The sequence below is a fragment of the Amblyomma maculatum genome, chromosome 4, assembly GCF_055883805.1.
Source record: "Amblyomma maculatum isolate TAMU_Amacu chromosome 4, ASM5588380v1, whole genome shotgun sequence".
In the NCBI taxonomy this organism is placed as follows: Eukaryota; Metazoa; Arthropoda; class Arachnida; order Ixodida; family Ixodidae; genus Amblyomma; species Amblyomma maculatum.
Genome location: NC_139347.1, coordinates 168,617,282 through 168,641,446, shown reverse-complemented (window position 1 = coordinate 168,641,446; position 24,165 = coordinate 168,617,282). Strand labels below are relative to the sequence as shown.

The 24,165-nt window shown below is 45.8% G+C and overlaps 1 protein-coding gene across 6 annotated transcripts; it reads left to right on the top strand.

The window, feature by feature from the left end:
- Positions 1–297: 297 nt before the first annotated feature.
- LOC146193461 (THAP domain-containing protein 2-like) lies at positions 298–21,966 on the top strand. Of its 6 annotated transcripts, XM_084602768.1 has the most exons (7): positions 8,197–8,730; positions 12,058–12,126; positions 12,253–13,664; positions 18,487–18,631; positions 18,695–18,789; positions 18,856–19,001; positions 21,744–21,966. In XM_084602768.1, exon 3 carries the CDS (start codon positions 12,283–12,285, stop codon positions 13,303–13,305), a length of 1,023 nt encoding a protein of 340 aa, XP_084458894.1. In that variant the 5' UTR covers positions 8,197–8,730; positions 12,058–12,126; positions 12,253–12,282; the 3' UTR covers positions 13,306–13,664; positions 18,487–18,631; positions 18,695–18,789; positions 18,856–19,001; positions 21,744–21,966. The 6 variants fall into 6 exon arrangements, 3 of the variants coding, with proteins under 3 accessions (XP_084458895.1, XP_084458894.1, XP_084458896.1); XR_014706840.1 differs by lacking the exon at positions 12,253–13,664 and having other exon boundaries at positions 8,202–8,730; XM_084602769.1 differs by lacking the exons at positions 8,197–8,730; positions 12,058–12,126; positions 12,253–13,664 and adding an exon at positions 298–1,026.
- The last annotated feature ends 2,199 nt before the right edge of the window (positions 21,967–24,165 follow it).

Here is a 24,165-nt window from a genome sequence, read left to right as displayed (position 1 = left end):
GCCGCTGCGATACTTACTCGCTAGAAAGCGAGTTCGTGTAGACACCAATCGGGTCGAGTAATGGTCGAGTCCATGTATACAAGGCTATCTCCTTTCCATGCTCTTTTCCTGCCTTTCATTTGGGAAAAGCCAGACAAGCGGCAAGGCTATTCACTACTATGTAATCATATCATTATATTCAATCCTGAGAGCTCTTCCTTTTACCCAAAATAATCCAAACATTTCAGTCTTTGCCATGAATGTGTTTGTATCATGTTTGTATCTGAAAGGAATCCGTATCATTATCATCATCAACAACAAATGCTCGCAGTTAGCGCAGTGCGCGAAAGCAAAGGCGTGTTGAAAAGTCCTGTCAGCAATACGTTTAAGCGACTTTTTCCGGTGCTCTAGTGTGTGAGTGAGTGAGGGACATTTATCGTCTTGAAAAAAACGCAGGCCGACGGAGCAACCGTAATAGCCCAGCCTAGTACATTCGTTCATCCGAAGCGCCGTTCGTACGGACGCTCAACAGTCAGAAACCGCGAAAGAAGTGCGTCGGGTTAGTGATTCCATTTTATTGACTGCTCTGCCTGGACGCCTGGATCTACTTCCAGTGCCGCTTCGGTGCCAGTGTCAGCAGCTCGCTTAGCGCATGCCATGCCACGGAACTGTTGCGTGCCACTATGCACCACCAACTCCAAAAAAGATGCGACAATCCGTTACCATGAGTTCCCATGCGATGCAGAACGTCGAGCAGCGTGGCTGAAAAACATTTCCCGGGAGGGCCCGGGTGGGAAAGGAACCGAGTGGGAGCCGAAGGATAGGTCACTTGTATGCTCACTGCACTTCACAGACGAGGACTACAAGAAACACACAAAACTGAAGATCCTGCTGCCGTCAGCGGTCCCCACTGTGTTTCCGAACTACCCGCTTCACATGCGACAGAAACGTGAGCAGGGAAGGAAGAGACTTCGAGTTGGCCGCGCTGCCGCTGACACGGCTCAAAGGGCTCCAGGCGAGTGCGACAGCTCTAAAGAAAGCCCAAAGGTGAGCCTTTCCGATTGCGACCATGAACTTGCTCTCGCCGTAGGCACAGAGGTGAACATTTAAAACACCGCTTCGATAGAGGATGCATGCCTACCTACATTGAAAGCGTTCTGCTGGTTGATGAGGCTTGGGATCCTAGGTTTATCTCGCGCGCTTGATTGACTACGCAAAGAAAACCGAGCACAAACTAAAAATTAAAGCCGCTTGTCGAGAAAGAGCGCTGTAAAAACTGCATGCCAAGCACGACGAAGCGTAATAGTGCTTGCAAGGTTATGAAGAAAGCGTTAATAAAATCAGCCGAAGCAAACGACGTAGCAGCACTTTTCATCAGTAATAAAGTTGATAGCTTTTGCAAGCAAGAGACAGTGTACAGCGAACCTGTTCTGAGAGAGTGCATACTTTATAAAAGCATACTTAAGCAAAAGTTATGAGCATGTTCATACCGCAGTGCAGAAGTATGTTTGTCAGTGAACATCAGAAGTCAGTGTGACGTCCCTTTTTAAAGAATGTCTTCATGTGGAGTAAAAGACCTGAGTGTGTTCCAGGAGGCTTTCTGTTCATTTCCCATAAGGTTATCCATGAATGGCAAGTTTACATGGTTTCTGGTCTCATAGACACGGGCTGTGTATGCATGCAATGAAAGACCCTTTTCATATCTATCAGTTCAGTTCAGTCGTGTCCGACTCTTCGTGACCCTATGGACTATGTCACGCCACACTTTCCGGTCTCTCACTATCTTCCTAACATCGCATAGCTTCATCTGCAGTGCCTCGAGGATGCCATCTAACCATCGCGTTCGCTGCCTACCCCTTCTCCGGCGACCCTCAACCTTTCCCAACATCAAATCTTTCTCCAGCGACTCCTCTCTTCTCATCAGATGACCAAAGTAGCTGAGCTTTAACTTTAGAATTTGACCCTCCAATGAGCAGTCAGGGTTTATGGTCGACAATATCGACTGATTTGATCTTCTGGCAGTCCAAGGAACTCTCAAGAGTCTTCGCCAGCACCACAATTCAAACGCGTCAATTCTTCGGCGGTCAGCCTTTTTCATAGTCCAACTCTCGCATCCATACATCACAACTGGAAAGACCATAGCACGAGTTATACGGATCTTGGTTGGCAGACTATTGTCTCTGCTCTTTACTAGGCGGTCAAGGCTAACCATTTCTCTCTTTCCCAGAAGCAAGCGTCTCTTAATTTCATGGCTGCAGTCTCCTTCCGAGGTAATCTTGGAGCCCAAGAAGAGAAAATCTGTCACAGCTTCCACTTCTTGTCCATTGATGCTCCAGGACTTGATAGGGCAAGACGCCATGATCTTTGTATTTTTAATGTTCAGTTTAAGCCCAAACTTCTCACTCTCTTCTTGTACGCGCATCAGAAGTCTCTTGAGTTCCACTTCACTTTCTGCCATTAAAGTGGTATCATCCGCATATCTAAGGTTGTTGATACGTTTTCCAGCAATCTTCACTCCAGCTGAAGACTCGATATCAGCATGTATTTGCCACCAGAGAACACTGTCTGTAGCAGTCATTGTCAAAAGTGGTGACAACATGGCTGTTACGAAGATTTGGCAATAGGGCATGTGTGTTTGGTGTTCGAAGTAGCTAATAATCAAATGCAGAGACTAAAACGGTTGGTTGGTTTTGGTGTTCCAAAGCGACTCAGGCTATAAGAGGCGCCATAGTGGAGAGCTCCAGAAATTTTGACTACCTGGAGTTCTTTAATGTAAAATTTCAAACTTCACTTTAATTCTTATACTTTTCCACCATTCTGTACCCTATAGCAAACTAATTTTTGAACTACTCTGTTGTTCCCGTTGAACTGATCACATTGGCAAAGTTTGTATGGATCGGTGTAACATGAAAAAAGGTTCTTGACTAATTTGTTGCTCTTCATCATTGTCAGCCAGATTACTCACTGCAAAGAAAAGGCATCTCCCACATCCCTCCAAATAACCTGTACCTGTGCTAGCTGCTGCCACCTGTTCTCTAGACATTTCCTGATCTCACCTGCCCACCTGACTTTCTGCTGCCCCCGCTAGTTTTCCTTCTGTTGGAATCCAGTGAGTTATACTTATTAACCATCGGTTATCCTCTCTTTGCGCTACATCCTCTGCCCATGCCTATGTCTTCATCTTGATTTCAACTAGAATGTCATTTACGCATCTTTGTTCCCTGAACCACACTGCTTGGCCATCTGCCATTTTCTTTTCCATTCCTCTCTGCAGTGTCCTCATCTTTACATCAACTTCCACATTTCTGTCTTGTAGGTGACTACTAGTGAGATACAGGTTATATACTTTCTTCTTGAGGGATACTGGTAAGCTACCAAATGTGCTCTGCCCATGTCTTATCTTTCTAGTTATTTCACTCTCATGGTCCGGATCTCGAGCCACTGTCTACCCTAAATAGATGTATTCATTTTCCACTTCCAGCACTTTCATTTTCTGGATGATAATCTATTGGCCTCCTTATCTGCTTTTCCTGTTTGTTATTAATCATCCTTTGTAATTCGTCATGTGGGCTATTCAGCAAGGCTATGTTATGTTCGAGTATCTTGCATGATACCACTGTTCAAGTATCTGGCATGATGAAATTAACAGTGATTTGAAAATTTTGTGGAAATCTGTTTGTTACGGTATGTGTCTGCCTTTGGATACGAATTTGTTCACACCCCTGTGCTTTACTGATTTTGACCACCTATACAAATTAACGGTTGTACTAAATTATGTTTGGAATAGAGAATTTTGCAATGAGTATACACCAGCAAGAGAACTTTGGCCAAGGGAACAATTTACCTTGCCTTGCATGCGGACCAAATGCAGAGAACGTGTATGGCTGTATGTGCCTCTAGTATTGAATAGCTTGCCTGATGAGGCGTTTGCTTTAATAAGCCGTGAACTTATGAAACTATATGTTTTGGGGCAATAGCCTTCAGTTTCATAATTTCCTGCCCTTTGTGTGGTAATTTTTTCTTGCTCTCTTGAAACTTCTGGACTCTTTTTAATATGTTGATGGTGGAGACATCACGCTGGAAAAATTTGTCACTCTCTATACGCAATAGATTTTTTCAGCGTGATGTCTCCACCATCGTTCAACAGATCTGTAGTTACTTGATCCTCCCTCGCTGTTTTCAACCTTTTCATTGCTTCTAAGGCTTTCTTTACTTCATTCTTTGTTACTGGCAGAATGTCTGATTGTTCTGCACTACTGGCACTCTCAATAACATACTGATTACTTTGCCTACTGCATAGATTAGTCATTAAATTGACTCTTCGGCTACATTGACTGCCTGATTTATAATAGCAATGACATTGTTCACCTTGTTTCTTAGGGCATACATGTGATTTTTGCCTAATTTCCTGTGACTGCTGTCAGACTACCACAGTTCTTGAAAACATGCTCGATTTTTTCCGTATTATACTTCCTTGTCTCAGTTGCATTACACTTATTAACTTTGATAGCTGTGCCAGTTCTGTCCTGTCTGTTGGGCATTCATTCATTGATGTTACTTATTAGATCTTAGTCTTCGTAATAGTTTACCAGTATTCTGTGTAACTATCCTACCATTTGCTTGTTCTGCTCACTTCATAATGATATGCCGGAAATTATTGTTGCTTCTACTCCATCGACGTCTTGGGTTAAATCCAAATATTGGTTCTCCAGCAAGATTCTGAATTCCTCTACACTCCCTCTTAACGATAATTGAGTGATGGGCTTCTTCCTTGCTAATTTCATTAATTTTCTCAAGTCTAGGCTAATGTCGAACCTTACCACCCCATGGTCACTATGTTGCAATTTTGCGACGACATCCCAGCCCTGCATGATGCCACGATTGGCACACAGTATTAAATCTACTTCATTTTTAGTCTCCGCATTCAGACGCTTGCAAATCAACTTCCGGTTCTTCTGCTTGGTAAAAAAGATATTCGTGATCTGTGAATTATTGCATTCGGTGAATGTACAGCCGCACAGATCTTTAAATGGCATGTGCTATGGCCACCTTTTCTGTGCTCCTACGGCTTAGGGCAGATAAAAGTTGCAGGGGGGTCAAGATTGAGCACGGGCTTTGTCACCTCTTGCTTATACTTGAGCATTTCGCAGATTAACTCCTTTTTAACGCTCAGGATCACAGAAAATGCGGCTGTCATGCGTGCCAGTTAAAGATTTGGGTGGATGTACTAATAATTCCCCCTGTTGTTTCTTGAGTCTATATCTTAGTCACCTATTATCTTGTCTCCAGTCTGCTTCTTACCTACATTGGCAATGAAGTCACATAGTCAGTACAGTATATTGTGTTTTATTTTACCATTGCCTATTCTGTTTTCATAAAAGCTCTCGACTACCTGGTTATCGTGATTAGATACAGGTGTGTAGGCCTTTATTACCTTCAATTTAGACATTTTATATCGTAATGATATAAAACTCCTGTATGCTACCAGCTGTATGGTTACTGACCAACAATCCTGCATCTAGTTCTCATATGCACTATACGCTTTATTTGACCTCCTAAACCCCATTAAGCTCTATGATACTCCATTTAATAGCTGTTCTTTGAACAGCACTCCTGCACTTGCCTCACTAATAAGGTTGTAGCGTTAAACATTGCAAGGTTCAGCTTCCAGTGGGTCTCTGCACGGAGCCAAGAGATTCTTAGCACCCTCCAGTTCATCATAGGTCTGACTGACCTCCGTGGTGAGTTGCTCGTTACCTGCTAGGGACTGAGGGCAAAGGGTATTTAGTGTATTCATATAGGAGGCAGTGGCCGTTTACTGCATCGAAGTGGCCAAGTCCAGTTCTCGTGACGGAGTGCGTTTTGAGGCTCTGGTCATCGATGTCAGGCTGCACCACTGACCTGGTTAGTGCAGTTCCATCAACACTTGGATTTTTTTTTTTTTTTAATCCAGTGGAGAAGACACCAGGATTTGAACCATATCCTTCATGCACATGTGGCAGATGCTATATCTCTGTGCTCCTGCTTACATCTTGCAGATGGAAACACATTTCCACTGAATCAATAGTAATCAGCTAGTTTTGCGATTCTTTAGATCCCATTATATATTTAGATCTATAGAAAGCATAAAACACACAACTGTCCCCAACAGCAGTAATAACAGAGGTCAGTCGATTTATCAACTGGAACAAGCTGACTTCCAACTGAAAGCCAGCTAGAACCCGTTGATTCCACTTGACCACTAACTGGAACCTATCGACTTTCAACTGGTAGGCAGCTGAAACCAGTTAGAACCAGCTAAGACCATTTGGATCTTTTCCCAATGTATTTGCACAAATAAAAAGTTTTGGGTTTTGTCTGGGGAAATATGAAGTTGGCTTTGGAATTAAGTGTACGATGCAACGAACAGCTTTGAAGTATTCGACATTACAATACATAAGCTCTTATTTTAATCACTGGAAATCAGGAAGAAGATGATTTCACTATTTTTAGGACTAAACCTCGAAATCCCCTCTTCTTTATTTATGTATTTATTTTTTAGTTCATGGGGGCCCCTGAGAGCTGAGGGCCTGGTTTACTTGAACCCTGGATAATTTAGCCCTGGAGACATGTTTGTGTGCACACCAGCTTTCTTGAGCTCATTATGGCACATGGCGTTTACAGGCCGTGACCTCTACACCGACCCCACACACGACAGCTGTAAAGTGTGCTTTGGGAGCTAGCTCATCACTTTTCTGGCACTGGCTAACCATGCATCTGTTATATGCAGTCACGTGTTTTTCACCAAAGGCTCACAAGTGTACACATGGAAGTGTTTGTGTGCCTGGCTTACGACTGCAGACAAAGATACGATACACTGCAAGGGTTTAACCATTGTTTTGGTGGGTACTTTGGCTTCCCTGCCAGATTGAACTGAAACCTTTCTTTTCCCTGCTTCCCGCATGACAAATTTTGAAGAGGCATTCCGAAGCCATGGTTACAGTGCTTGACTTCCGAACCCAAGGACACGGGATTGAATCCCAGCTGCGGCGGCCGCTTTTTGATGGAGGCGAAAAAATGTGAGGGGACCGTATACTGCGCGATGTCAGTGCACATTAATTAGCTCCAGGTGGTCGACATTCCCAGAGCACCTCCAGTACCGTGTCTCTCATAGCCTGAGTCACATTGGGACGTTATACTTGCAAGTCAAACCAACCAAACTAGGATTCCCAAGTGCGCCGATAACTGAAACAATGTGTTGGTGTACATACCAGGGCTGACTTGGATCTTACCAGTGGCATATTGTTTTAAATAAACACCACACATGGAAGGACACTCACACGCAAGGCTGTGTATGCGTCTTCCAAAAATTGATCTTAGCCAAATTAAACCAAAATTAATGCCTAAGTAGAATGAATCGCACCCCGCCATTTGATCTTGCCTACAGTTTTAGTCTTTGCCGGATCGCCAACAGCAAAGTCATTCAATGTGGAATAGTAATTCTAATTGTATATGAGGCGCCGTGATTGCTACACTATGCCAGACATGCTAGGATTGAGAGCAAGGCAGGGCCTTCTGGCTTATCTGCTGAAGAGTTGCGTCAAGCATGTCGACATGCTGAACTAGAACGAATTAGAATTCAGCATTTGAGAGTACCAATCCCAGAGATGTAGCCAAACGACAGCGACTTGAACAGATGTGAATTAAGCGCAAGGCCAGGCAAGTGGCCGAGACTCCTGACGAGAATCAAGTTCGGCTGCAGGCTGATGGTAATCGAAAGTGAGCAAAGCAGGTGGCACATATTAAAGAAAACAGTGGTCAAAATGCTAACTGACACAAGGGCAATTCCGAAAACCAGTTGGCTATGACTGCTACGCTACTGCCAGGCCCCTCTTTAAATGCCTGATATGGTCTGCGACGCCTTAAAAATCTTTGCCTCATCATTTTGTCTCGTTTCTATATATATTTGCAACATAAGTGCACCAACTAATTGTGAACCGCGCTTTCGCATAGTCGAGTGTAACGACGTTAAGCCGCTGCGAATTTTTAGCGCTCAACACTACTAGCGACAGTCACTAGGTTTTGCCAACGTCTGTCCGATGCCGCGCGCGCTCTTTTTTACCCCCCGTGCACATGAAGCGCGAAACAGAAGGTGTCGACGCGTGCGTCACGCTGTTTAACCAATGAGGAGTTGCGCTGGCTGCACGTGTACAGCTGAAGCCAATGAGAGAGTGATCGTGTCGCGGTTGCAGGCGTCGCAGCCGTCTCTCCGGGCGGTGTTCAACAAGTGCGTAGATGCGGACTGAGCCTGAGCAGTCGCGTGTCATGCGGACCTTTCCGCACATGCCAGTGGATTCCACAGAGGGATGCAAAACGTTCTGCCTATTTCCATTCGTTTACGATAAGAACGACTGCAGATGGTGTGATCAGATTTGAGGATGTGGCTACGCCACACGTAATACGCGTGGCGTCGCTATGGATGAGGCTGGGCAGACTGCTACTGCGGCGCAGATCCGTCGGGCTCGACGCGCTGAACAACAACGTTTACGAAGACAGCGCGAGCGTGAGTCGACAGATTCGGATGTTGCAGCTAAGCGGCAGAAGCACCTGGAATCGCAAAGAGTGCGGAAACGTGTCAAGCGTGCTCAGGAAGCGCCTCAACACACGGAACGCCGTCGTTTAAGGGATGCCGAATTGAAAAGAAAGAAACGTGCGGTGGAAACTCCAGAACAACGGGCTGCGCGACTGGAAGCGAAGGTTGCTGCTAGAAAGGTAGGCGTGGCGTAGCGGTAGTAGTGGTATTAGTGGTAGTAGCGGCTCGGCAAGAATGGAGCTGATCGAGCTGCGGCAGGGATTTTTTTTTTTTTGTACTTTGATCAATTTCCAACACATTAATACCCTTATGCTTTCCTTGGTGTCAGTTGCTGTTGGTTCGCTTTATAAGTGCACATACGGAGAAAAAAATAGTATTTGGGATGAAAAAGCCACTCTGCGGTCGATATGCGAGCAAAGCTTGGCGGTCACGTTGGGGCTTTCGTTGGCTGAAATGCAGCGCCGCCAGCTTTCCTCCGCTTACCCTGTAATATAAAAAAATAAAAAAAATAAAAGTTGGTCTACAGTGTTTTCAGAAGTCATCTAGAACATTGTATCTAAGCCTCCGCCTAGATTATTCCATTGAAAGAATGCGTGCGTGCTGACCCATGTTCCGTTGCAATAAACAAGGAAACTCGGCAGCAGTCATGTCGGGTCTGTTGTGGTTTGTGGGCTCTCGCTTGTCGCGTTTGTGTATTAGCTCGTCGCTTTAGAAGGCGTTGCTCTGTCTGACCTCTTCCTGTGGCCGTGGTCATTGTTTTTGCCGGCTGTCCACAGTACTTGTAAATTAGGAAACTGTGCAGTGTGAAAAGCGGTGTTCCTTGATCGTAAGCGTGCTTATTCGTTAGGAGGAGGAAAAAAACTGTATTGAGAGGCAGTATTCTACCCATACAAACCATCGGTTCATCTGTTGAAATTGTCTTTGATGACATATTCCCGAATAATGCTAAAGACATCATCCGTTATTCTAAACGGATTATTAGAAGATCATTTAAGAAGCCTTTCTGCTAGTTTAGTAGTAGCTACTGACGCATCTCAATGTAATGAAAAGGCGGGTATGGGTATATATTGTCCGCATTTAGACTGGTCTTTTTCTGTCCGGCTTCCGGACTTCACCCAAATTTTTGAAGTGGATTTTCTGGCGGTGGTACTCGCTTTACGGAAATTAGACTCCTCTTTTTCTAAAGTGGCTGTAATTTCCGACTCTCTATCCTTGTGTTCATCCCTCTCTCCGTCGGCGGATTCCGCATTAGTAAAAACCTTTCTCTCCCTGATCCCTAGACATTTGAAAATTGTACATATGGTATGAGTATCAGGCCACAGCAATGTGACTTTAATTAAATGAATATGCTGATAGTTTGGCAAAAGACTCCCTCAATGGCCACATATTATCCATCCTTCCAGCGACAGCGTACATCACCGCAGCGAGGTTTCGGAGAAACATTCTATTAAATATGAAAAATGGACATCTTTCAAGATCTGATGACTACCTACATCAAAATTACTCTTGGAATAGAAAATATGTCATTCACGGCAACTTGAGATTTCTCTAACAAGGCTGCGATGCCGTATCCCACCTTTAAATTTCTATCTTTACAGGTCTGGTTTGGCACTTTCTCCAGTCTGCGCATTTTGCAGTGAACAGGAATCATTAGATCACTTTTTATTGTTTTGCCGCCGCTTCACTACGTTGAGAAGAAAGGTGATGGAAAGGCCATTGCAACAGCTTGGCCTCAGTTTAAGCAGCCCGACCTTATCATTATTTGGTGCCACCATCCTTGGGCACAGTCACAGGTCTGTTTTCACCGCTATGCAAAATTTTTTACTGGAATCAAATGGTTTGCCTTGTTAAATATTTAAACATCACTTGTTCTACAATTGCAGTGTCAGTCTCCCGTGTGTTTTACCACTTTTCATTTTATATTTCACTTATTTCCCGTTTTGTTTCCTTTCCTCTACCCCTCAAATCACTTTTTTTTTTTATGCAAGTATACTTCAAAAATTTTCTTTGCTATCCAATTCTTGGCCGATCCCCCTCTGTGGGTATGTGCCATAAGTTATTTGTTCAACAACAGCAACATTAAGCGTCTAGAATGTCGAAGATTCCGCCAATGACAACTCCGAGCGTCAGCAACACAGTTGACTGGGATATAACCAGAAGGAAAAAAAAACAAACCAATGGTTTAAACACGAGCACGGTAGACACCGTCGTGCTGTCTTCGCTCTCTTAATAAAAGTGAGGCTGCGTCTGTGCGCTGCCTACTATGGACGAAGCAAGTCAACCGGGTCCGACGTCCTCGAGAGTGAGCACTCGCAGATTTCGGGCAGAGTCATAGCCTGGCAGAGTCTAATCATACGGTTGACATTGCCAACCGTGCGAGGGATTTAGCAATTGACAGGGAGCGTAAACGCGCTAGATTGGCAGCTGAAATCGATGAAAAGCGGGAGCTTTGCCTGCCGCAACGGCGAGCAAAAGATGTCGAAAGAAGACAGCGACGAGCCTTGGAAGCAGCCACGGCGGTGACTGGCGAGCCGCTGGAAGTGAGTTCTCGCGCTGCGGAACGCACAATGAACCATGTGGTCCGTCTGTCAGACACTGCCTCGTCCACGAGAACCTTCAAAATTTATTCTTTACCTACACTCTGGCCAGTGCTGAGATTACCGATCTGTGTTCCTCGTAGACATTAAGCCAAATAGGGAGCAAAAAACAATGCTAAACAATGCCTAACTGTGGCTTAACAATGCATGTCTAACCAGGCCTGACCACACCCAAACTGGTTGGTTGAGCTAAGCTGCAAATATTTTGAGTAGCTTTGTCATGGCTTAGTTACCTAAATTCAGCAAGTGACAGACAATCTGCTAACCTCAAGTTTTGGTCTAATCAGTGCTCCTGTTTTTGAGCTGCTAGTAGCAGTATGCTTGATAAAAGCTGAGTACTTCAAATGACTTGTACTGTTTGTGTCATGTATGCTTGCCTTTGACCAGGGTTGTACACCTAACTTGTTACAAGTAATTAATTTTCCTGTAATATTGTAGATGTGTTAATTTTTTCAACCATTAACATTCCTTTAACTTAGTTACTTTTTTCCTATAATCGATTACTCGTACTTTAAAGAAAAAAATTCTTTAAGGGTACAGATTTGAGAACCTCAAATTGGCGGCACATACTGGAACTACCAGGGGCCAAATTGCTCTCCGATCACATCAAAGAAACTGTCACAAACCTGTCAATTAGCTTTTGCTCTTATTGGTCGACGAATAGGAGCAGGGCCAGCCGATCAGTTTGTCATAGATTTGCGACAGTTTTTTGAGATGTAATCAGAGCTATGTCAACCCGAGAGGTGTTTCCTTCTTGGCAGGGGCAACAGAACAGCCATTGCGAAACATCATCCGGAATTTTTTTTTGTACCAAGGCCCAGTCACCACAGCCTCATATGGCAGTTTGGAATAAATACCGTGCACCTGTGTTTCACCACAATTTGCCTCTCATTACACCCTACTCTGCAGCTTCCACTCACAACATGGAGGCTTGGATATAGCTCAAGAAGCCGTGCAAAGCAAGAATTCTGCTGACGGGTGAGTTCTGTCCGAGCAGGCACCGAAAGCAGACGTGTTTGTCGACAGCTCCGGTGTTTCACGTGCGATCCCCGCTGCCCTACGTCTGGCTAACCTCGGTCCTCCGTGGCTGTTTCCTCCGCCCAGTAGGCAACGCCGGCTCCGAGTCCGCGTCCCATGGACTCCTCTGCGTGGAGCAGCAGTGACGTCGCACCGACACCCTGTATTCGCGTCCTGGTGGCCAAGGTAGGGATAAACCTTTCAGCCCGGGTGTGGCCAGGAATTAAGGCAGCAACACCTACACCACCCAGAATGTCAGCCGCGCGGCTTCGACAACATATGGGTGACCCGGATCAGCACTCTGCTGCCATGGACACCGGGGATAGCAACGGAGTATCTGACGCAAATGACAAAGGCACTGGACGCGTTTGCAATGACTGGTTCACTGCCAAAACTGAGCACCAACGGCGTGCAGAGAGACTACTGCTGCGGCGACAGCAAGAGTCCCAAGCCATTAGTGAAATGAAAAAAATTGAACAGCCACAGCATTGCCGACAAAAACAACAAATGCCACCACCCCTCTCAATCGACGACCTCAAGATTGTGATAAACCTAGGAAATTGGACAACTCATCAAATCGTCCTAGCAATCAGTGCTGCAACACAGCTTCCGGCAGAAATCCGGCGTGAACTTATAATTCAAGTACGACCAGAACAAAACCTGGCGGTCGTCAGTACCCCGTGTGAAGAGCTTACTCACATACTACACGGCATCAGCTCGTTAGACCTCGGTAACAAGCAGTATGAAGTCGTCGCGTACCTGGCAACCCCGGAAGCCTCATGCAAAGAGGTAATCATGGGCGTGGAAGAAGGAACCTGCATAGACAATCTCATGGCGAAACTGCGAGTGAAAAACATGAAGTTTATACACGCCAGAATGCTGGGCAAATTAACCACCGCCCTGATTACCTTCGAAGGATTCCACCTTCCTTATTACGTCAAATACGGCGCCGTCGGGTATCGATGCTGGCTTGCAGTGTGCAGTGTATGCCTCGGCATGGGCCATAGGGCAGACGTGTGTCCCAACCCGGACAAAACAAGATATGCCAAATGTGGCGCAGACGACCCCGATGAAGCGCACCAGTGCCATACCAGCTGCATCAGTTACGGCGGAGAACACCTGGCCACGGACCTCCGCTGACCAAGCCGGCAGTGGAAGCTTTTCGACGAGAAGTTGGTGATCGAACATCAACAGCAAAAAAAATCCCAACTACAAGGGAGAGCCCCGAACGGACCGCCAGCACAACGTTCAAACCATGTAAATTGGTACCAATCGCGCAGCAATGCCCACAACGTAGCAGCTGTGGTGGCAACGATGACTGGAGGCTTGCACCTGGAAAAAGGCAACCGTGGACCACTACAGGAAAAGTGGGCCCGGAGACGGACTCTACTGCGCCACCACCCCAACAACCTAGCACCGGTTGAGGGTCCCGCTGGGAAAACCAGACACGGCAGCTCCCGTCCAAAAACCAGAGCCATGAAAACCGAAGCCATCTAAAGGTGAGCTCCACAGAGCAATTCTCCCCTCTCCCTCTCCCCAAAGCCACCCCTCCAATTTCAACCGCCACAGACAAATCGTGCAAGCCACAAACAAATGCCATGAAAAATTCTCACACCTTCTCATCACAACCCCTCACTCCACTAAAGGGTAAAAGACAGTGCCACTTCCTCCTCCCTCCCCAGACCTCTGTATTGAAAAGATTCAAGCAATGATAGACCGGTTGACTGAGGCCATGACCGTTACTCTTCATGGCGAAACAAAAACGATGGTAGAGAACCTCCATGAGGAGGTCAGGAGGGAAAGGGAAGATACATTCGAACGACTGCTCCAACATATTGACCAACGAATGCAGCAACAGCAACAGATGGTGTTGTTGCGCCAGCTGCTCACGACAGATCAATAACCCCCTACCCTCTCTCTCTGGCACAGTGTCCGCCTGAGGTAAATATCCCGGTAGACACGCACGACGAGCTCGACAACAGTGAAGCACAACGCCTGCACCGACATGCACAACCGCCTTCCACCTCACTGATCGTCGCTGTCCCAGCCCTATCGACGCCAGCCGACACTGGCACCGCCGACACCGCAGTAACTTTACCACAGACATCATTCACGCCTTATCTGATGCCTCAGCCTCATAATCATTGACAACAAAAACGTGGATAGCCCGCCCCCACTACAACAGCGACAACACCAACGGAGGCGCTTTTGACAGCACTCGGTCTACAATCGACGTCACTACCCGAAGAGACTAGGGTAATCATGAGGGCAGTGGAGACGACAAAGCGCCGCCTCGAGGACTGGTGGCGCAACAGAGAAGACTGTTAAATTTCTCTCCTGGCCTGATCCAGAACTTTGTGATCCCCCGATAGAAAGGGGAATGGCCACATCAGCGTCAGCATCAGCATCATCAGCAGCCCTGAATGAAAAACTCAAACAAAAATACATGTAGGCCATCCACCCATTCGGCTATCGATACCGACGCAAGGAAGAGACTCCTCATACAGTACCTTGACAGTTTATCCAACCCTTCCTCCTCCCTTTCCCCTCCAGATATAATAGCAACGCAAGAGGTAAACTGCGAACCCACCCTCACAGGCTTCACAGTACACGCCAATAAGCCGACAAGAATGTACGGCGACGAAGCAGACACGACACCACCCAAAGTAGCTACCTTGGTATCCAAGCACCTCACCGCCATACAACACACTATCGAGAAAATGCACATTGCGCACGTTCTGCTCCGAGGTGGTTCCCACCAAACACAACAAGGCATCCCTGTTCGTCCTGTACAGTCCACTTAAAGGAGGGAAACTGGATGCATTCGACGAAATAATAGAAACGACCCTAAAATTAGCTAGCAAGAAGAATCAAGTTATACTTGTGGGAGACTTCAAAGCGGCCCATCCAATGTGGGGCTACGAATCGGAGACCCTGAAAGGTCGTAAACTTACCCTGACTATCGCCAGAGATCAACTCACTCTACTAACCCACCCTCATGGGAAACAGTGTGAACAGGGACGCGTGCCCCGACCTTACACTGGCCAGAGAAAATATCCCGAGCACTTGGTCGAACTTAGGAGAGGCGTTGGGTAGCGATCATTACATAATAACCGCCGATATTAAAACAGCCAGGACCCGCAGGGTTGGTCGCAAGGTAAGATTAACCAACTGGGACTCCAACTGGGACTCCTTCCGTCGGTATCGGCAGACAAAGCGTACCACGACGGAGAGAGGGCGTAACGGGGTAAAAGGAACACCCAATCCGCCCTCACCTCTGCGCCTTCCGGAATGGGTGCAAGAAATACAAAAAGACCTACGACGAGCCACTACTATGGTCTCAGCCACTACAACTGCACCTGACGTAGACAACCACCTGCTCCACCTGTGGGAGGCTCGCAGAGGGCTCGTCAAGAGGTGGAAACGGCAAAAACACTACAGGAAGCTGAAGCTAAGAATAGCCCGAATCTGCCGAAGCAGAGAACTATGCTGCCGAGCTGACAAATAACAACTGGTACCGCTTCTGCGACCATCTCCAAGGCACACTCAGCATGGCTCGTACGTGGTCGCTGCTCCGCGCTTTGCTAGACCCCAAACAATCCAAATCCGAGACGAGCAAGCTGATACGTACGCTCTTGCGCAAGGAACAGCGTGACGACGACACTGTTCTCGCCCAACTAGAATAGCGCTACATCAGCTCTAGCCCGCACCCCCAGTACAAGGACTACCCTTACGAGGATGAGAACAGTCCACTCGACGCTGACATAACAGAGGCCGAATTCCGTGCAGCTCTACAAAATGTCACACGCTAGCACTGATACTAAATTGTTTTATAGTACCAAAAGGAAACTTATGTGGACCAGGTGGACTTCAATAGTGGAACAAATAACAGCACAGAAAATTTGTCTTTCACCTTTTGAATCGAAAGCTTCATAGTCGAGCGAATTTCACCATGCGTGCGCCGAGTGACCTTGAAGAGGAGACTCATTACCACATGACTAACCACAGCTGCTGCCACCGCTTCTCCAGATATTGCTTGCCCACTGTGACCCCGTGATTCTCCTATAGATGTAAAGAAAACAGAAAAGACTCTTTCTTTTTTAAGTCATAGGAGAATTATAAATGTGTTTTTTTTTTTTTTTTTTAGAAGGGAGACCATCTAGGTTAAAGTGTGACGCTTCGTACCAAACTTCAGAAGCACTTAGGAGTACAGCAGGGAAATGGGGGTAACTGAAGGGCTACTCATTCACAAAATAACGATATGTCTGCTGACAAAGTGAACTTGCCCTGCAGCATCAAGTTGCAAGGAACAAGGATTTTAATTGACTTTCGTGCTGCGTCTTTTATTTTTGTTGGTGCCGACAAACATGCGAATGAATGTTGAAGTGGTGACACCACGAAAGTGCTATTTATTAGAAATGTTCTCAAGAATGTCGGAAAGCCAAAGATTGCTTATTGCCAACATGTTGAAATTACGGAAGCCCCAGCAATGCTCAAGCGAAGGCATAACGAACCACTGACAGAAGGCTGTGAAGTAAAGAATGTTATAGCAGTGCTGGCTGTTCTCCCTGAAGCACGAGTGACCAGTGCCCAGGAATTAATAAGCACAGGCGTAGGATCAAAAAACATGTGCAGAGAGTGGAAATGTGTTGCTTGTTGACGTGAACTCCAAACTAGTAGTGCATGAGTACATCAAAATGGTAAACTTCGCGTTTGTATCTGTCAAGTAGAAATAGCCTAAAGCTTTTAGTCAAACTTGAACTTCACTCAGGAAGTGTGGAAACTAGCATTCACTTTACTGCTAATCTGTCGCAAGTTGTCGCTCGGTCAGCTGTGCTGATTTAATCATCTGTACATATTTTGGCTGTTTGTCTTGCCTTACCAGAGGTGCATGCGTAGTCATCAAAGCTGGATATTTTTGTATGTCAGGGATTGTAAGTTAAATGTTTTTGACCTTATAAATATCCTTCAAAATTCTCATCTCATTGCTGCGAAGCTGCTCCAAAATGCTCAAGCCTGCTTCTACTCCTTCACACAATCTTCCAGATGGTTGGAAGTCATCCTTGTTTTGCCAGCATTTTTGCATATATTTGGTGGGGGCTTTGCTATTGAGCTGGAAAACTGGTTCGGTGCTGTTCATGACAACTGGTTTTGCAAGGTGCCTGTGTACAATGTCATACCTGGAGGGCACATTAAAGAGTCACAGGTGGTTGGAATCGTCTGGAGTCCTCCACTACAGCATCCCTTGAAACTCGATGTGCTTTGAAAGTTAAACACCACAAACCACACCAACTCCTGTTGGGAGCGTCCGGCTGGTTCCAAAGATACAATTATAAATTTATAATCGGAAAGCCCAGTTGGAGTCAAGGTTTTTTTTTCGCCTGGATTTAATACATGGCATTTGTATCCAGTGCAGTTTCGCGAGTCAAAAAATGCAGTTTTGCATGATGAGCGGAGAAGGAAAGATATTGAGTGGAAGCATATGCGGCGCTATGTTTTGCATTGGGATCAGTGCTGCTCTAGCTTCTGATAGTACCTAGTGAATGATACCTGTCAAAAGCACCACGCGAAAAATGAAAGCCAGTGGGAAGCTTGGCAAACGACACTATAGAGCTCATGTGCAAGTGTGAACATACAGGCATGCTGCAATGAAATGCGAATGTGACAGGAGTTGGGGTTGCATCTGAACACTGCGGTGTGGTTATTGAAATGGGCGAAGAGCAGCAACAGTGTCTACAAAGCAGATGTACATAGATGATGGTGAACGTGCAGATTGCTGCCAAAGCGTGTCTCATCAAGTGAAGGGAAACTAAAGTAAAGCACTGTACCTAGCTGTCTTTTTTTCATAGAAAGAGGAGTGGAGAGTCAAGCCGACCACAGAAGCACAGCATTTGCGGATGAATGGTCAGCTGATCGTGCAGAAGGAGAGAAGTATATCATTCTATTGGTAGTCGCTTATCATGTGGTATACTTCATACTTGCCTAATGATGAGCAGTATCCCTAGTGTAGTCTGCTTGGAAGTGTTTGCAGTGTTTTTCGCGCCTCAGCTGCTATGGGACAATATCATGGTAATTTCTTTCTGCGGGAGCACTGTAACAAATTTGCGTCCCCAACCTTAAAAAAGTCTTGCCACTGTGCTACAAAGTTAGGAATTTGCTGCTATTCCAGTGTAGATACTTGCCCATGTCACAGAATTAAAGGAGGAAGGCAGCAGTTGTCACACAGCACTTATTGGTCGTGCAATCGTAGAGCAGTAGTACCTGGCTTGTTCTATCAATGAAGGCTAGCATGCATTGCTGGTCTTCTTCTTCTGCTTGCAGGTCAAGCAGTGTCCCAGTGCTGGCAGGAAGCATCGGTCAGGCATCTCTAAACAAACGGATATCGATGCAGCGCTGCGCACCTGTGCTGTTTGCGGTTGCCCCATAACACCTGGGGTTGGCACCCAGACGGAAAGGCAACTGAAAGGTGAGTATTAATTCTCGCTTCTCGTGTCAACCTTGACATCTGTCTGTGCCGCACTTGTTACAGCAACACAGACACCAGCATTTACAAGCACAAGAGGGACACAAACCTGAGGTCAGCGTGTTGGAAACCATCCTCAAAAGTATCCACCACCCTTACAGGTACTAATTCAGCTTTGTTTCACAGCTACTGGGCTTCTTAAACACTGCAACTTTTGGCTGCTGCAGGCTTATGGTGATAGAACAGCTGTCAACTCGTTCTACGTCGGCAATCATGACCTGCCAGCTGTGTGTGACGCCGCATTTCAAGCGTCTTCTCGTAGCTGCCTAAGGAATGTAGCTGGTACCAGCCAACCAGGGCCAGACATTGAAAGGTATGCTCAGCTTGTACTGGCTGCATGAGTTTTTGGGTGGCTCATTTCACCACTGTCGTTATTTGTTACTGCAATAGGTGAGCGAGCGCAGTATAATTAATTCAGGTGGGTTAGCCCTCTTCTTATTGAGTAATGATGGACAGGGCTGCTCCACTTAGTGTAAAAAGAGACCCACTGTTCTCATTCAAGCTCTTTCATATGCTGTCAAATTGCCAAATTTAGTGGATTGAATTGAACCTTCCACCTGCCAAGCTGGATATAGAGCGACCCAGGTCTCTCACGCAGACATATGAGGTTCTCTGATGAAACAGCTGTCAGCATTCCACTTTCGGCATTTTCTCTGAAGTTGTGAAGCATTGCTTAATTCTTGACTGGGTCCTCCAACGTTATTGCATGCATTCTGTCAAGTTGCACAGAATAAGCTCTAGGTATTGAAAAAACCTTTTTTTAAAATTCGAATAGATTGTACTTATTCTTAATACAGCGTAGACCACATATAATTTAGGTCACAGGGGCCTCAGAAATCCGCACTATAGCCAAAACATAATCTTTTTTTAGGCCAGAACATTCGCCACACAGGTAGCTTCCTTTTCAAAACACCTTATTAATCAGTGAACGAAACACAACCAGCAGTACAGCGCAACCGCCGCCTTGGAACTGGATATGCGTTTGTTGTCAGCGCATACCCACATCCGGGAAGGCGATCGCACTGGCCTCCATCGTCACGCTACACGCTGTATGCTAAAGCATCATTTGGCTGCTTTCATCCACGCAAAGAATTCGAGGAGTCTTTTGGTTGGCAAGCAATCCTGATAGGCTGACAGAGGAATCCTCATTTAGTGTTTAGTGCACTGTTGTGGCAGCCCACGACATCATACCTCCGTTTTGCTGCGGCGGGACCAGTATGTCAAGTAGAAATACTGTCTCGCGTAAATGTTTTGGTCAGCGCATGTCACATAGAGCTAGCCAGCGGCGCATCGAAGTTTCACGGTTTGCCGCATCGCGAGAAATGCGGTCCTGCTGTTGCAGGTCGCTCTTTTGTGAAAAGTGCGACGTGCGAGTGATGGCATGACAAGAAAGTGTGGTACCACCCAGATGCACAGAGAGGAGAAAAGCAAAAGAACGATAGTGGGAAAAGAGCAGCCATTTTGCAGTCTTGTGCAAAACTGGAACAACGTATAGAAACTGAAAGGGAGTAAACGAGCGGTGTACACGTGCGGAATGTGCGCTGGTCTCTCGCAATAAGCGTGGTGCCGCGTTGTCACCGAGGGGATTTGAAAACCGCACTATGACTGTTATTTCACTTTACGCTACCACATAATAAGTGGTTGTTTACATTGAGTCCTATGAGGGGCAGACCAGTGGCCGGCAAAAACCACATTATTATCGGTCCCGCACTACAAGCGGTTACATTGTAAGTGGTCTCCGCTGTACAATGTCTGGCAGCTCCATCACTTGCATAGTCACATAGAAGTACACTGTCAAGGTGTCATCCACCCACTCTTATTTTCCCTGAAGCTAAGTAGGCACAAACCGAGTCTAGGTGCAAGTGGTCACTGACAATAATGAAACTATGTATAGATTTTCTCCTCATGCCTACACATGCAAGTACTGATACCTTTTATGCCAGCAGTGGGTCTGGGCCTCGTAGGAAAGCATTTCATTCTAGTTTTCAGTAGAGTTGAAACTGCAGCTATGCGCACATTGCTTTTACACACCCTTATGTCCGCACCTATCCTAAGAAACTAGGTTCTAGCATTGCCTCTGTTCTGTAGACGTTCAGACAAAGGAGTCTTCTCAGAGTGACTTGGTGTGCTGAACCATGCACAAAGGCCTCTTTAAGGTGCTGTACCTACTACAGCATCAACCTGATGCAACATATTTTAGAGTGTGAGCTCTTTTGTTGTTCGTTCTTAAGTTTCACACCATCAGTGGTGATGACATGTCCCCAAGCACAGGTAGCATAACTACCTATGCATGTGTGTGCATGAGCGAATAAACCAGCTGCAGGCGCTACGTGCCACACAGCCATTCAAACTGCTGGCACTCAAGTTAGCAAACAGGCGCCGCATGGTCAACCAGAAGAAGACATGAAGCGGCAGCGGTTGTGAAGTCACTGCTCTCGGAACTCTAAAGAACACCTCATCCTGCAGCCGTTCGAAAGAGATTCCTGTAGTTTGTGATGTGAAAAAACTGGAAGCAATAGCCGAGCATTTTCACAATCACACAGGTCCTGTTGCCATCCCTGTGTAAAGTAGGCATCTGCATGAGCGGCGCCATTTAGGGTTTCGCTCGGTAAGAAGGTTCCCAGGAGAAAAGAGTCAGGACATGGTTGACATGGTGAGGAAAGAAGAGGAGAGACACAGTTGCTTGTGTTTAGGGAGACCTCTTCTAGCTTGGAGGTTCATTTGAATGAAGCTGCCAGAGAAACTTTTTGCTTGGGTTGTCAGTTGCTCTTACTTTCTTCCGATAACCTCCTGGCAGCTGGTCAATGCAGACTTATATTTGCTCTCCGCCAGTTCTCTACTAAATGAACTTGATGCCATGGTTCTAACTGCAATTCTTCATGCATGGCCCCAACAACATTGTCTTGGTTTTGCTTCCTTGTGAGGAAGTATGATAAGGTCTTTCTCTTTCAAGTGGTGATAAGGTAAACAAAAATGATGCCCACAACTTGTTCGGCTTGTTACAAGAGGAAGGAAATTCAGCTGACTGACTAACATCTCGTGGTTTGCATCACAGGTCATGCCGTACTCCATCAAGACATTGCTGCCGACACAGATTGTGCTCCGTGCCTTCTGGGGTAGATTTCAACATTCAGGCAGACTGTGCTGGTTTCCTTACTGACATATAAGAACCACGGATGCTGCAACCCATCACCCCACTGGGATCTGTCGCCTTGTCTAGAAGAATGTACATTGACCTCATCTTGTAAAGCAAAGGTTTAGTACCAGACATTCGGTGTACCTCATAAGGCAGTCATCGCCACACTGTAATAAAGTCATAATATTTAACTGCCATAGAAATTTGTTTGTCTCTTGTTTCTTTAGTTTGCGTGACTATATCTTGTTGTCCATAAAATATTTAAACAAAATTCTGAAATTTGGCAGATGTGCTTTCGTAGAAAGCAATGTATAATTATTGCAGCTTTGACATACTCTCTTCTCGGGATACAGACCTCTAAGATATATCATGCCTCTTTAATACAACCCCGATTAATATGGGCTCCAATTGTGGGCGTTTTTCTGGGGACTGAGCTTTTTAAGTGTATTTGTGCCTTATTAATATGGAAACTCTCTGTCTGAGCTATGAATGGGACGAATGTCTGCAGAGCTCGTAGAGGTCAGTGTATTGTCATGTTAATACAAATAGGGACCAATACAAATAGGGACCAGAACAAAATCTTTGCTGCCTCTACGAGAGCTTTTCTTTGCTTCATTATTAGTTTGAGACAACAGCAAAAGACAGAGCAAAAGTGTATATGTTTGAGTGATGAATGTGTTTTCAGGTTTCAGGCTTTACAATTCGAACGTGAGTATTCAATTTCTGTCAATTCGAATCTAAAATCTGCACTTCTTAAGGCACAGTGAACAGAAAAATCACGCAAGACTGAAACATTGTGATCGAAGGCCAGCCTGCGTATCTGCAATGTGAATGTGGCCCACACACAAGGGCATCTAATGAAGTTTCATTTTCTACCTTAGGTTTGGGGCAATGATTAAGCCCATTAGAAGGGGGTGGGCTAAGTGGGCTATGTGTTCTTGTAGCCTGGTCCTTCGCATGTTGCAGCTCTGGTTGCTGCTGTTCTGTCCATAGCACAAGGGGTCGTGTTGCCTTGCCATTAATCTACTACTGATGTCACTCCTCTAGCAAAGAGACATCTGGAGTCGCTTTACAGTGCCTCGTGACAGAATTCATTAAGGTTGTGATGGAAGCATTAAGTCGGACCATAATCTTATTTTTTTTTCACTGGGTTCAGTTTCTATCCAACGAACTGGAAATGCATTACAAATAGCTTTTTATTACTGTTACTACTGCATGGCTTCCCCTTCTTCATTTAATGCCTAGTAGGCCTTACAGGTATATAGCAGATTATGCTGATGGTTGGAAGCAAAACTTGTTTGCAATATCTGTTTCTTTCATAGCCATGTTTTGTGGGAGAGCATTTGCTTTTTCAAATTGCCCATATTGATATGCAAAACTAACCGTTTCAGACTACTGTTACATTTGATTTGCAGCTAATTTTAACATTTGTATTTGCTTCACACCCCAGGATGTGGTGTTTGCATGCCTAATTTTATTTAAAATGTATAACAAATAACTTGGACCCCCTCGTGGCGGTGCAGTGGTTAGGAAGCTCAACTGCTGTGCCCAAGGATGCTGGATCTAATCCCGGTCATGGCAGCTGCTTTTTGGTGGAGGTGAAAAGCAAGGCGCCCGTGTGGTGTGCGATGTTGGTGCACGTTAAAGAGCCCCAGGTGGTCAAAATTTCCAGAGCCCTCCGCTACGGTGTCTCTATAGCCTGAGTCGCTTTGGGATGTTAAACCCCACATATAAACCAACCAAATAACATGAACAAGAATAGGGAGTCACTTGGACACTACTCCCGTTAATGCTATCCAACGATGTTTAGCAGACACACTGCTGAAATGTGATGTGGTGTTTTGTACTGATGCTTGACCTGAATGTGGGTGCCCACACAACATAGCTGTCCGTTAGGACTTTGTTCGTATCAGCAGCAAGCCTATAAAAGCCTATAAGTGCCATTGCTACTTAAATATGAACCTGGTAATGTGGACTTGTATTCTTTCATGCCTGGCTTTAAGCATCGGTTAACTTTTGCTGCTTCAAGCTTTATTGTGCACCCCTTAAGCACGTCAGCACCAAGTCGCCAAAACATGAAGGCTGGCCATGTTACATGACTGAAGAATTATGCACATTATGACACAACAAACATATTCTTACGGATGAGAAAGAAGAAGCGGGCACTGGTGCAGGCAGAAGTGAGGCAGTTTGGGCGTGGCGAGATACTGTGCCGATCTCCAGACCTCAATTGCGTTAAGGATCTGCTTAAATGCAATTCATTTGGACCGCTTCAGGTGAGCACCTTTATCCCTACTCATCTTGCATGCACAAAAGGATTGGTCCGAGGAGTAGACTCTTC